Raw genomic sequence first — 13,301 nt, forward strand, 5'->3', positions numbered from 1 at the left:
GAAGCATTTCTAATCACACCTAGACTAGAAACTAAAAAAAACAAATCTGGGAAAAGAAGCCAGGAAACTTACTCAAGTCCATGATAATGGTATGCAGCTGCTTTTTCAAAAGGCAAACCTCTGAGTTTTCGAGGAGTAAGCTCTCGTGTCAAAAGAAATGTGTTTTCACTGAAAGAAGAAAAATGAAGATCTATTTTAACCAGCTACCATCAGGATAAATTATACTTCCAAAAATCAGAAACAAATGCCGTGACATAGGAAGACCAAAACAGCACGTCTTGCAGCTAAGCCCCTAGGATAAAGCATCAATGGAAAATTAAATCTGCATTGAAGTGAGAATTTAAGTTCAACTAACTCCTACTGAGCTATTGTTGTTACAGAAGCTCTTAGACATTTCTAAGACAGTTAAGGTCACTGCTCCAAATAATTTACCAATAAAACTAGGCAAATATCACAATGTCACAATGGGACACCTGAGCAGTAGAATGAATTGAGAGGAACTGGGAAGTGACCTCCCATTTCTCAATCACACACTGTAAGTAGTGAATTCCTTCCCTTTAGCTTCAAGTTGTTGCCTCATGCAACACTCATCTTTCCCAAGCTTCAGAACTAATGGCTTGTTTCCTGGGATATTTCAATTCCAGCTAGTAAAACTCTAGCTAAATCGTATGAGTTTGAAGGTATTTCAACAGAATAAGCCATAGCAACGCAGATAGAAAGATCCTGCTGCCAGATCTCAACATACCATGACATTTATCTCTAAGGAAGGGAAGAAACAAAGGCAAGATGTAACAGAATCTGAAACTTACACACACTGCTTTAGATTTTATTCATATAGACTGCCTCTGCACCATTTCCACTGGAATAATCTCAGAAAAACATCCAGGAAAGATGTGATACTGAATCTAGCAAGATGATAATTTGGAAAGACTTAAACCGTAATCTACCAAAACTTCTATCTAAGCTCAAACATGGAAAACAAGTGAACGTGCCTTTAATTCACTAGTCTCTATCAAAATCTCTTCAATCCTTCTGTTGATCAGGAAGATCCTTGGGTCTGTATTCACTGTCCTTGATCACCTACTGTGCAAAGCTCCTCATCATTCCAAGAGAATTTAGTCAGAGCATCTGCTAGGGGATCGAGCAGCTGAGAAGCTCGAACTACAGTGTTCCGCTGGACTCAATTCAAATTCAGATCTCACTCATCTGTAGCTCAAAGCAAATCATTCAAACCACTCAAGGTATTCCATGCTACAGTGCTTCTCTGAAGGCTTTGAAAAAAAAATCAAAGACTAAAAAAATATATGTTTGTAGTGAAAAATTATTCACTGCTTTCCCACACAACTAGTTGAAAGGAAAATATTTTAGCCAAAATTCTTAATCTCCTGCACTCATTACCAACCCAGTAGGAGATTCGAAATCTTTACTGCGTATTTTCTAATTTGCTTGAATTCTCTGCTGAGAACATATTAAGTTTAGTTTCAAAACTTCAGTAACTATTTTACAGAAGTCTCAAAAATCCTACAGAAAATTCAAAATACTACAGAACTTTTCCCTCTCACAAGCTCTCTTATTACATATAATGAAGTCAGAAAAAGGATCAAGGGCTGTATCAAATAATTGCATCACAGTTCCTAATATTCAGTATTAAAAAGGTCAACAAATATAATTGCAGTGACTGCAAAGACTGTCTTGCTTACCTAGCAATCTGTGACACACTGCACAAATAGTACAGGCTCTGCTTCTACAAACACTGACTCTTATAGAGTCTGGCCTTAAATCTAACAGATGTTCAGTCCTGAAAATTACTCCAGTGACTCCATGTATCTATCTTCCTGCTGAAAAAGCAGTGGTTAATATACTGATACCTACCATCTGACACACTAAGAATGAACACTTGCAAAGCCACCAGAGTACATAAATTTCCTTCAAGAAGCACTTCACCACATAAAAAGCATGACAGGAGACAAACACAGTTAAATAGGCTCAGCTATTTTCTTTTCTTATTTTGTCTTCCCACCTAGAATCCCCTCCACTGAAAAAAATCACACACAAAAAAAATTAAAGCTCTGCCACAGTAGCTTCTGCTTTACTAGAAATACTGCTTTGGACACATAGGGCAGCAGCAGCAGCTTGGCAGGGCTCCGCCAGTAACACCTCAGTGCTCCAGGTGATTATTTTGTTATTTAAATGCCTACGACCAAGCTCATCATCTCCAGCCATTTCAGATTCTGAAAGAACTAAATAGCAATGCTGACTGGAGACCAAAGCAGTTCATTTCACTGGCAGGCATGGGATATAAGGACGTAGCAAATTATAAATTCAAATCCAGTTAGGCCATTCTGTGACTCCCATTCTACCCTTATGAACAACCCCCTAGATCAGCTCTGAGTGTGCTCCTCAGTGGCTTTATCATGCTGATCATACCGCTTGGGAACGTGGAGAGGCTGCAGATCCCCCACAGGCAGGCCCTCTGGGGTGAAATACTTCAGCAGCTCTTTAGCATCCAGCAAGGTCAGCGACTCCCGCTGGCTGTCCTTGTGTCCCAGCAACTGCTCAGATGAATGCCCAAACAGAGGAACTCTGGGAAAACGGAAACAAGCAAAGACCAATCTAAGAATTTTTTTTCATTATTTTTTTAATAAACTAATGGTATTTAAAAAGCTATTACTACTCTGGAGTAATTAAACCAGTACCAAAGTAAAATGAACAAAGTTTCTCGTTGACAACATTCACACAAAAGTTCATGATAAAGAACATGGTAATTGGTGCAAATTCTCTAACATTTGACTGAAGAAAGTAATTTCTTCAAGAATTTAGAGCTTAGTTATGAAATATAACATGGGAAGAAGATTATTCACCCCTTTTCTTTCTATTTTAGGACCAAAAATTGGTTCCCATTAAAAAAAATACAGTATACATGAAAGGAACCATAAAGCCACTACTGCATGCAACCCTCCACTCTTTTTTTAGTGTCTTCAATCAAGCATATCAAAGTTCTCCCTTTTCTACTGTTAAACAACACTTTGTATCCCGATGCAGGATAAAAAAGATAATCAGTTCAGATCATGAGCAATAAAAGAAACACTGACTATGTAACAGAAAGGTCCCTCAGGAAGCTTTTCAACAGCTAACTATAAGGAAGAACTTTGCCTGTTTGAGAAAAAAAAAGCCAAAATAATAATAATGATGATGACAATGATAATAATTAATAACAACAACAATAATAATATTGCCACCATGAGAAAGCTAATGTGAGAATTTATCACATGCAGAATTCCAATCTAAGCCATGGCCAACTATGGTACTTGAAAGAGAGAAATGGGATGGAAGTGACTCAGAAAAGGACAACTGGACACTTGGCTCTACGGGTCTGTCAGCAAGAACATTAACATCACCAAAGACCATTAAGTCACAGAATCACAAAATAAGCTGAGTTGGAAGGAACCACAAGGATCATCGAGTCCAACTCCTGGCCCTGCACAGCAACATCCCCAAGAGTCACACCACGTGCCCAAGAGCATTGTCCAAACTCTTCTGGAGCCCTGACAGGCTGGTGCTGTGACCACTTCCCTGGGGAGCTGTTCCAGTGCCCAATTACCCTGCAGGTAAACAATCTTTTCCTAATATCCAACTTAAACAATCCTTGACAAGACTGATATGAAGTGAGAGCTAAACTGAAATCAACGGGCTGTCTTAAGTGACACAAAGATCTATGGGTTTCATTTGAACAGCACTGAAGGCGAAACATAACTAAATATGTATTTCAAACACAAAACTAATAGGCTCTTTGATTGCAAAATTACATGATGTATGATATTAAGTACTGACTATTTAGGAAATATGAGATTAGAACACGTTGTACAAGTTGACAAAAACAGTTAAATTGTCTCGATTACTTAGGGTATGTTGAGAGAACGAAAAGCTTTTGTATGTTTTCCTACTACGGCTACTATTTCCTGGAAGTGCCATTTTGGTAATTTAGTTTTAGAACTATTCTACTTTTAGCTAGCTTCCAGTTGCATTTAGTCAGTAAAAATCAAAACAATGCTTCTTTAAATACCAAGAAAATACACTTTTGGAAACTGACAGAAAAATAGTTTTAGCCTTAGGCAGTATTTTCTTTGAAAAATTATCAGTATATGTGAAAACATTTTACACAATGGTTATCAACATATAAAGTTCCTCTATAGTAAAGTTCAATGGCTACTCCAAAGATAATCTCCAATACTTCATCATTACCTCATTTTTTGTTTGTTTTTTTCAAAGTTTTCCAAGTTCTGAAGAACGTGTCTTTCTGGCCACTCCAACGGATTTGGCTCTATTAAATCAGGTTCTGCAAGAAATACATGTTGGATAACCCCAAATAAAGAATCTTACTCTTTAAAGAAACAGATACACTTTATATATAGATATTCCTCAATACATATCTCTGAAAGTATGTAAATAAAAATCTATCGGGTGATTCAATCAGAAATGTTTTCTGGACATTTTTTTTGTCGGGGAAGAAAAAGGAAATAGGTAATGCAAGGGTAATTTCAGTTTGCAAAATAAGCCTAGAAAGTTACTTTACTTTTTCTTCCATGTTTTCCTCTTTCGGTAAACAGACTTTACTCCTTTTTACTAAAAGACTGACAACCAGTATGAAAAAACACGCAAAGAAAATAAACAGCAGGTTTTGTAAATAAAAATACTTACCACAAGTCACAGTGCATGACTTGGTTTTATTGCAGACCTTCTGTAGAACAGGTTTAGGAAGACTAGTGCTGCACAGGTCCAGAAAACATTCTCTTGTAAGTTTTAATAAGCTTTTAAACTCATTGGTAGAAATAACTGCAGGCTCCTTGGTCAATTCCTTTCTCTCTATAAAAGAAAAAATAGAAGATACTGCATCCGCTAAGTAACAAAGAACAACGGGAGCCTGCTAAAAAACAATTAAACAAGAAAATCTCCACCCAATAACCAGTAACACAAGCAAGTTAACTTGACACTTACTATTATACCAGTAAGACATGGGCGTTTTACTCCAAAGACAAGTGAAAAAACAGCAGTTAAAATAGCTGAAGTCACATGAGGTTCATGTTTTTACAGCCCTTTAACTTCTGAATATATGCATTTCAGAGTATATCCAGGTTTGAATCCCTCAGAGACAAACACCTGGATTTGCTGAGACTAAGAGTGAAGGGCAGAGATCTTCAGTCTGCACAGCCTCCCACCCACCTGTTTCTACTGCTGTTTCAGGAGTGTGGCTCCAGTATAACTGAGAGCCTGTCCTGGTCTCTTCGTTTAGAATGTCAAGGGTCAGGTAATTCTGGTATGATTTAGGACAATCAGTGAATCCCAACTGCTCCTTCTAAGTCTCTTAATGGAAATGGGTGACAAACTCAAAAGAAAATAAAACACAAGCTCTAGACCAGGCCCAGCCTCAGGGTTGAAGCAGACAGGAATCTGAGACTGACTGTAAGTTAGCAGGGGGTGAAGGGTGGGAGACAAGACTATTATGGAAAACTTAGTTTCTTTAAGCTGCTATTCCGTTAATGATAATACACTTAAATTATCTCCACAGCATGTGATTTTTAATAAGCCAGCCAATCTCTCTGAAGCCAATCTCTCATTTTTTCTTTTAATCGAGTCTCTTTAAGCAATGGACTTAAGATGGGAAACAATCTGGACACTCAAATGTACTTCTCTGCAAAATCAAAGGACAATGACCATTCAAGTTTTTATTATGAATGATGCATCATGATAAATCTAACAGATCTCCAATGCATGGTTTTCCTCTGCTGCTTAAGACTTTTCAAAGAAAGAATAAAATTTTAAAAAGCTGAAAAACCCAAAGCAGAATTCTTATTTTTGTAGAAGGTAAAGAATTTTGGGGAAATCATCCAATTTTGCATAAAATTATTTCAACTCCATGCTCAAAAATTCAGATTATTCATGTAACATCCACCAACACTAATCTAATGTTCTCTTTTCCATTATCTGACAGATAATCGTGGATGTATTTCAAACTTTCTTTTTAAACTCCTGCTATTTCTTCACAAAGTGATCAACACACTTTGGTTGTTTGACAAAACAGTTTTGTAAGGTGAGCCATCCCATCCAATTTGAAATAAAAACCTTTTAAATACTAGTTGGAGAATTATCAGAGTTTTCCTATTACTTACTGAGATACTCCTTCAAGGCAAACACTTGGAGATGAGACAGTTTTGTTTCTCTCTGTACAATCTCCTCTCCACGATAGCATGGCAGAGACTTCATAAAGTCAGAAATATGAAAGCCTGTACAGATTAGGAGAAATTTTTACTACAAATCCCTCTTTGGAGTCATTACTTAATAGAAGATATAAACCTAGGAAACATAAAAATCTCATATTCAAAGAAAACAACCAGACTTTCAAATATAGCTAATCATTGAAAAACCAACCAAATTAATTCCAATTGAACACCAGGAGGACAATTTGAAAGAGATGCTTGACTAGCCTTTTTGAATTTCTGTACAAAACCAGTATAATGACAACACAATTAACATGACTAACATTTAAAGAAGGTAAAAAGATCCTAAGTTTGATACCAGGAAAGAAAGGTTTTCTCCCAACATATGGTCAAGGACTTTCAGTCTTCTGACACTGTACTAATGGGATTTTAATTAGGATAAATGGCAGAGTAGTCAGTCATATCGCACACAGATTTATTTCAATAATAAGGAATTAAGTGGGTAAGATGCAGGTAGGTCACTGTGCTCCTTTTCTTTGCCAGTGTTATTGAAACAAATACAGGAATTAGTAGAGCTATCTGGTAGGTGTAGTTGTAACATGACAACTACTCCATGATGAATGGCTGCATACCTGCTCTTCCCTAGTGGAGCAGTCAGGATAGGAGTGTCAGCTCATGCCCCAAACACTCTGCAGTAACATGGACATCAGCAAAGGAGCTGAAGGTGGTAACAAAAATCAACTTGTCTACTGGCCCTGCAGTTTTTATTTTAAATCATCAGTGAAACAGGATTTTCAAGAGATACTTAACCTAGATTTTTGGCATGGGCTGGTCAGTCTTTACACCAACAGTGCACACTTTCTAAATTTTAAGCTTGCACAAATTTGTTTTGCATTAATATTACTTGTATGTCCCTTTACAAGAAATGATTTTCAACTAATCTCGATTATGAGAAATGACTGACAATAACTTTGCATAATCAATTTAAAAAATATGGTAGCAGTAAATTCTGTGAGTAAATAAACTCTTATTATATTTTCTTATGGATTTAGAAAAATGTTGTTAAAACACACATTCAAAAAAGATGTCATATTCCTCCTTGTTTTCTCCCTTTTAATACTGAATGGAGTGAATAAAAGAAACTTCACGAAATTTAGTAGCATTTGCCTGCATTCAGGCGCTCAATAATAAATAAGTGATTACTCTTACCTGACTCTGTTTCTTCTGCTTTTGCCTTTAGTCTTCCATTTACTGCAGCAAGAGTGGCCATCCCATTGATCTGGCCACCTGAATGAATCAAGGTTGCTTTACATCCTCCAGAGCCATTGCCTTGTAGCAAGAAATAGTATCGGCAAGATTCTCCTTTTAGTTCAATTTCTGGAACTTAACAAATATCAGGACATAACTGTGAAACATCCTCAGGAAAACATCTTTAAAACAAACTATAGTCCACCATCACAATTGTTTCATTTGCTTTCTTCTGTTCTGTGAGAAAACTTACTAACCACCAGCCAAGAGAAGTTCTTAAACTGGGTCAAGTAACAGGCAAACCTTTAACTGGCAAAGTTACGTTTTTACCATTACATAAAGAGAAGTTTCTGTTCTGCTTCATAAAACCAGGCCTTTTTGCATCCGTGCATCAAAATAATGTGTTCAGTGGATGAACATACAGCAGAAGAAAAGGAAATATTGTACATGCTCTTCCCAAGGACACTGCATTATTCATTAATAAAAGCTTCACTCCCTGCTTTACCCTTGTGCCTGGATGAAAGATAAAGACATTCTATTTTTAAATACTGGCATACAGCATACAGTTCTGAAAGTAAATTAATGTGGCACCTGAAAGTAACAGTGAAAGGATGGGTTTGCTATCTTTTCAAACAGAAAACATTCTATAGCACCTTGGTAGACATAGCAAACAACTTCTTGATGTACCAAGTTTCAAAAGTCAAATACTTTAATTTCCTAAGATATTTGTAGTACTGTCTCAATAATTAACTCAACAGGAACTTAACATTTATTAGTATCATAAATTTTTGTTAGCTACAAATAATATATTCCTCTGTTTGTTGAAAATTTGTATTTGGGACACAGAAGGAAAAAGAGGGGAAATCCCACTATCTCAATATATAAATTCAGAGAGAGAACAAAGAAGAGTAAAGAAAAAAGACTGCAAAACATTGTCATAGTGTCCTGTTTCCCATGTCATTTGAAATATATTCCTTCTCCAGTTTATCTTGGCATCTCAAAGCTGACCCCTGATGAGTAAGCCTTTATTTCACATTTTAATCTTAGCATTTAAGATCTACCAATACCAAGAATTACACCTTCCCACACATGGAAGAGATTAATGATTCACAAATCCTTAGTACACTCAGATTAGTGGTAGCTACTAAAAAATTAACATTTTTCAACTAAACAAGAAAATGCATTTAAAAAGATGAAGAAGATTTTCTTCTCCTATTGTAAATTTTACTCAAGAGGTTTAATAAGTACCTATTGTGTATTACTGATCACACAATAGTTAATACCTGTACAAAACCTTTCCACTGAAGCACAGGACAAATACCCCCAGACACTGGGGATCTTGTGCCCATTTGACTGAAACTGTAGTCTCTCTTCCATAAATACAAATGCTGCTGCTGTGACCAGCTCTACACCCTCTGTATTCTACCACTTCCAAACATGCAAACTTAAAATCTATATACTGCTGATGCTGTTTGGCTTTTGCCTTTTTTCTTTTATATATTCTCTGTATTCTTCACACATATATCTGTAACTCTGTCACCTACTGTACTAGTAGCTACATTTCCCAGTACTTTTCCATGGCCTTTCCCTAAGCAGAAACACAAAACAAATTCCAGAGCTCCAAGCCCCAGGGGTACAAGGCTCTGTGCTATCCTGGCTCTTCCTGGGAACCAAGGCTGACAATAACTGTTCCAGATTCGTTCTCATGGACAAAGTACAACTGGTGTTGAAGTGGGGGGCTCCAGAGAAGGGGCCTGACTTGGGGGGAATTGCATCACCACTTGTCCCGACTGGTGCTTTTAATCAATTATGCTAATTTCCTAAAACCTATAAAAGTACTCACCCCTGTGGGGGTGGGCTTTTATGGATATCTTTCCATAACTGCCTCTGAAGGTCTTCATTAAAGATCTTCTTTTATATTACCTCCTTGCTAAAATTATGGCAAGTTTCATTTCCAGGTTGGGAAAAAGACAATACTGTCAGCACCCATCTCATTTGTAATTCCTCTCAATTTTTTCTTGTCCCTAAACCTGAAAAAATATCAGTCACCAATATGAGCCATCCTCATCTGCATACTTGTTTAAAAAAACTGTCTTGAGTTGGCAACAGTAACAGTCACTGCTCCTTGGAATCTACATTAATTATATATTAGACCACGAATGAACAACAAGATTATGAAAGAAGGCAGAATCCAGCACCTCATCAAGTCGTAGGTAAGTACTTTAAGCACTGGGTTACCACCAAGCTCCTTTTGTTTTCAAGTGCCTACAAACCTCACAGTCACTGCTTGCACAGTGCCTCCACTTGCAGGGCAGATTTACTGGCTGACTGAGAAATTTCCCCCAACCTTGGTCAGCACTGATTCTCTTCTCCCACTTTCTGAATCAGATTTCTAAGCAGTGGCACAGGGTATGAGAGTCAGCTGCCACCAGTGCAGCCCTACAGGGAGCATGTTCTCTATCACAGGTTTAGCACACTGGCTCCCAGGTGAATGGAGGCATTCAGCATTTCTTAATAGTTTGTATTTTCCCAGAAAGACATTGAAATTAAATGCAAGTGCACTGAAGAACCTCTGGAAATGCTTAAATGAGAAGGAAAGCACCTCAGTGAAGCAGACTGGAATTCCATCTGCAGAAGTAAACCTCTGTGCCATGGATTTTACAAATCACCTTAGAAAGATGTGTGGAAATTGGATCTTAACTGACAGACAGGACAAAAACATGGTTTAAAGTAGATGCCCTGTTTCCCGGAAGCTTGCCATAATGTTACCATTTTTCTTCCTACAAGTTTGCATAGCTGAACTTGCACTCACAAAATCTTCTCCTGTCAATGAAGATTACTATCACTGACTTCATTTCATTGAAGTTAAAAAGAGAACCCCAAATGTACAGAAAAAACTCACCACACACATATATATATATATATATATATATATATATATATATATATATTCATATATACATAAAACCGTAACAAGATACACATACCAGAAATGACCTTGGGTTTCTTAGCCATATATTCCTTCCATTTCTTGGTGCTCAGCTGGGCAGGAGATGGGATCACTACACTGCTTACATTACATGGCAATGTAAATAAAGCTCCCACCTAAATAAGGAGAGAAAATACAAGACATGCACTATTAGTGAAATCTATTTTACATTTCATTCTTGAGCTACTGATCTGGCATTATTTCAAATCTACTTGAACTAAAGAAAAACACCTCCACTTAACATATCTGTCATTCACATCAATCAAAATGGAACTGCATTTGACACAAAAGCTGTAAAAATTGTGTTTATTTTTTGGTCCAATTGAGAGATCATTAACTGCTGAATTTCCATTTCATACATAAAAAGGTATTTATCATGTATTACAAGTGCCTCCATAACCTGGCTACAAGCATTTTTGTAGAGCAGCATCCAGAACAAAAAGAGAATTCAAAGATAATAGTTGGCATCAGTGACTCTGACTTTTTTTCATTCCTATGAAAAAAAATTCTTTTTTTTTTTCCTTCCTACATATTACCCTTGTTCCTAAACCAGATACTGGACAATGTTTATGCTTCCACATAGATTCAGTCCAATAAGCACTAACAGAAAAATTGCAGACATTTTTGAATACTCTAGCAATAAAGCAATGCTACTACAGGTATTAGAAAAGCCAACAAACATCCAATATTTCCAGTAGAAGACTGAAAAAAATCCCTATGAGAAACTGTTATTTTCAAAATATATTCAAATCAACATGTGCAGACTCTAAAAAGTAACCTGAGAATGTGTTTTCACTGTTTGGGTTTCTTTAAAAAAACTAGTAGAAATGTGAGGCCTTTGATTGTAAAAGTTGTATGACCAAGCATCCAGTGTTCTTAAGTAAAATGAGGATTACCTGGGATATTTACCCATATAAAACCATTTTAAAAGATACTTTTGGCACAGCATTGGAAAAAGGGCCTTTTCCTTTTCTGGCTAAGCTAATGGAGAATGGAACTAAAGAGAATGGAGTAGCAGGGGAGAAAAAGAGTTACTAAAAACCCAAATAACAAATTGAAAATGAAACAGCCTGATGGTGGGATACCATCTCCACAGTTAACAAAAAACATACCTTCTTCTTAATAACTGTATCACCATTTTCAAAAGTGCAGGGTTTGTTTTGAATGGCATAGATTTATTTTATAAAAACTAAAAAACTTTCCTAAACAAGATGTATTACCTTGTATGTAAAGGTGATAGAATGTTCAGGTAAAACATCTTCAAACCAATACTGTGGCTATGAATAACCTCACTATCATTCCAAGGCAGAGGAGGGAGGGAAAAAGTGGGACTGCAAATGTTTCATGAACTCTTTTTACCCAAAATCAGAATACGCACATATAAAATAAAAAAGCTTACCATTTCACAGTAGCTAGATACATTTTGTAGGCTGCACACATGCCTGCCTTTTGCTACAAAAAAATCAATAGCTCAATTATGATAGCACAGAAATTATCTGTCAGGATAAGATTAAAAATTAGAAATTGTTTTAGGAGACTGAAACTCAGCTGAGGTAACAAGAAAACTGCTCAGTGAGTAAGTACAGCATGGACCTTTGAAATCCATGTTTGCTTTAGAACTAATTATTAAAGAAGCTTAGACAGAGACTAGGTTTAAAAATATTATTCCTGTATCTTTTACAGGCAATATACACACCTTAATTTTTCTGCTATACATAAATAAAAAGTTTTTACCTTCCCAGAGAGACAAGAAATCTGGTCCAAAAGCAGTGTAGATGTCTCCTCAGTATTCTTTCTTGACAGGCTCCTGGACAGAACAGTTTAAGGAACCTCATCTTCACAAAGAACTATGCACCTCTATTTTACAAATCAGGCTACCATTGTATTTGAAAGAAGCATTGCAAGCATATAATTTTTGATACTACAGTGTCACAAAATATAAAAAACTCACCTTTCCATGTAAAGTGATACACTTGAAAATGTTATGTGACAAAATACTCCACTGACATCTCTACTATAGGCTGACAGAAACAGATATTTATATATTCAAAATCACAGCAGGCTTATACATTCTAAGGTATTATTGGTACACCAAGACAAGTACCAAAAGTATGTATTTTTAAATACCAATAGTAATACATCTCGAGATCTCTGCAGCACACACACACTCAAGAGAACTCCTCTGCTAAGCCTTGCCACAGATTTTGCCGCTGCACAATAAAAACACAGTTTGTAGACAAATGTTCCTATACTGTGAAGCATGCTACATTCATTCATTAGAAAGGCTTCAGACTTCTTTTAATCTTACACAGAATAAAAAATTCTCTATTCTTTTCCCACAAACAGCATGCACAACAACAGAAAAATTGTATGTGCAATCGTATCAACAACACACGGTTATTGCTACTGTAATTTAGATTTCAAAATGAAAAAATCCAGTTGTGAAGAATCACAATGACTGTTTGGCAAGCTAGAAAAGAATGAGCCCTTGTCTTTACTCATCTGTCTGTTGCTTGCATGGGTAGATGCTGATCTTTTTCTTTCTGCTATAGACATTACCGGTAGTAGTTTAGATCCTTAAAAAAAGGATACAGTTCAAACTCCAGATCTGATATAAAAATGGAAGGTAGATCAGAGACCATCACCATCTGTAAGAATTCCAGCACAGGACCATAGTAATGAAAAACCTGAAAAGAGATCGAACAAAAACCTGTATGTATAACACTACATATGATATCAGCAGAAGTTCCTTGAGTGTTTTGCTGGAGGTGTTAGCCTTGTAGATAATATCTGAAAGAGGTAAAAAGGAATACAAAAGCATTTCACAACATCATGCTAAATTATATTTT

The 13,301-nt window shown here is 36.4% G+C and overlaps 1 protein-coding gene across 4 annotated transcripts in view; it reads right to left on the minus strand.

Annotated features, from left to right (window-relative positions):
* Positions 1 to 13,301, minus strand: part of MTBP (MDM2 binding protein) — a 29,470-nt gene that overhangs the window by 9,653 nt on the left and 6,516 nt on the right. For 2 of the 4 annotated variants that reach the window (XM_066176740.1, XM_066176732.1), the window contains exons 9-17: positions 13,045 to 13,139; positions 12,187 to 12,259; positions 10,451 to 10,568; positions 7,425 to 7,598; positions 6,168 to 6,281; positions 4,699 to 4,863; positions 4,243 to 4,336; positions 2,428 to 2,583; positions 73 to 168 (exon numbers count right to left, since the gene is read on the minus strand). In XM_066176740.1, coding sequence (XP_066032837.1) covers positions 73 to 168; positions 2,428 to 2,583; positions 4,243 to 4,336; positions 4,699 to 4,863; positions 6,168 to 6,281; positions 7,425 to 7,598; positions 10,451 to 10,568; positions 12,187 to 12,259; positions 13,045 to 13,139 — 1,085 coding nt within the window. Of the gene's footprint in view, positions 1 to 72; positions 169 to 2,427; positions 2,584 to 4,242; positions 4,337 to 4,698; positions 4,888 to 6,167; positions 6,282 to 7,424; positions 7,599 to 10,450; positions 10,569 to 12,186; positions 12,260 to 13,044; positions 13,140 to 13,301 lie in introns of all 4 variants that reach the window. The other 2 variants (XM_066176723.1, XM_066176713.1) reach the window with 1 other exon arrangement.

The sequence above is a fragment of the Chamaea fasciata genome, unplaced genomic scaffold, assembly GCF_029207755.1.
Source record: "Chamaea fasciata isolate MVZ Bird 193981 ecotype frontalis unplaced genomic scaffold, bChaFas1.0.hap1 SCAF_1, whole genome shotgun sequence".
NCBI classification, from domain to species: Eukaryota; Metazoa; Chordata; class Aves; order Passeriformes; family Sylviidae; genus Chamaea; species Chamaea fasciata.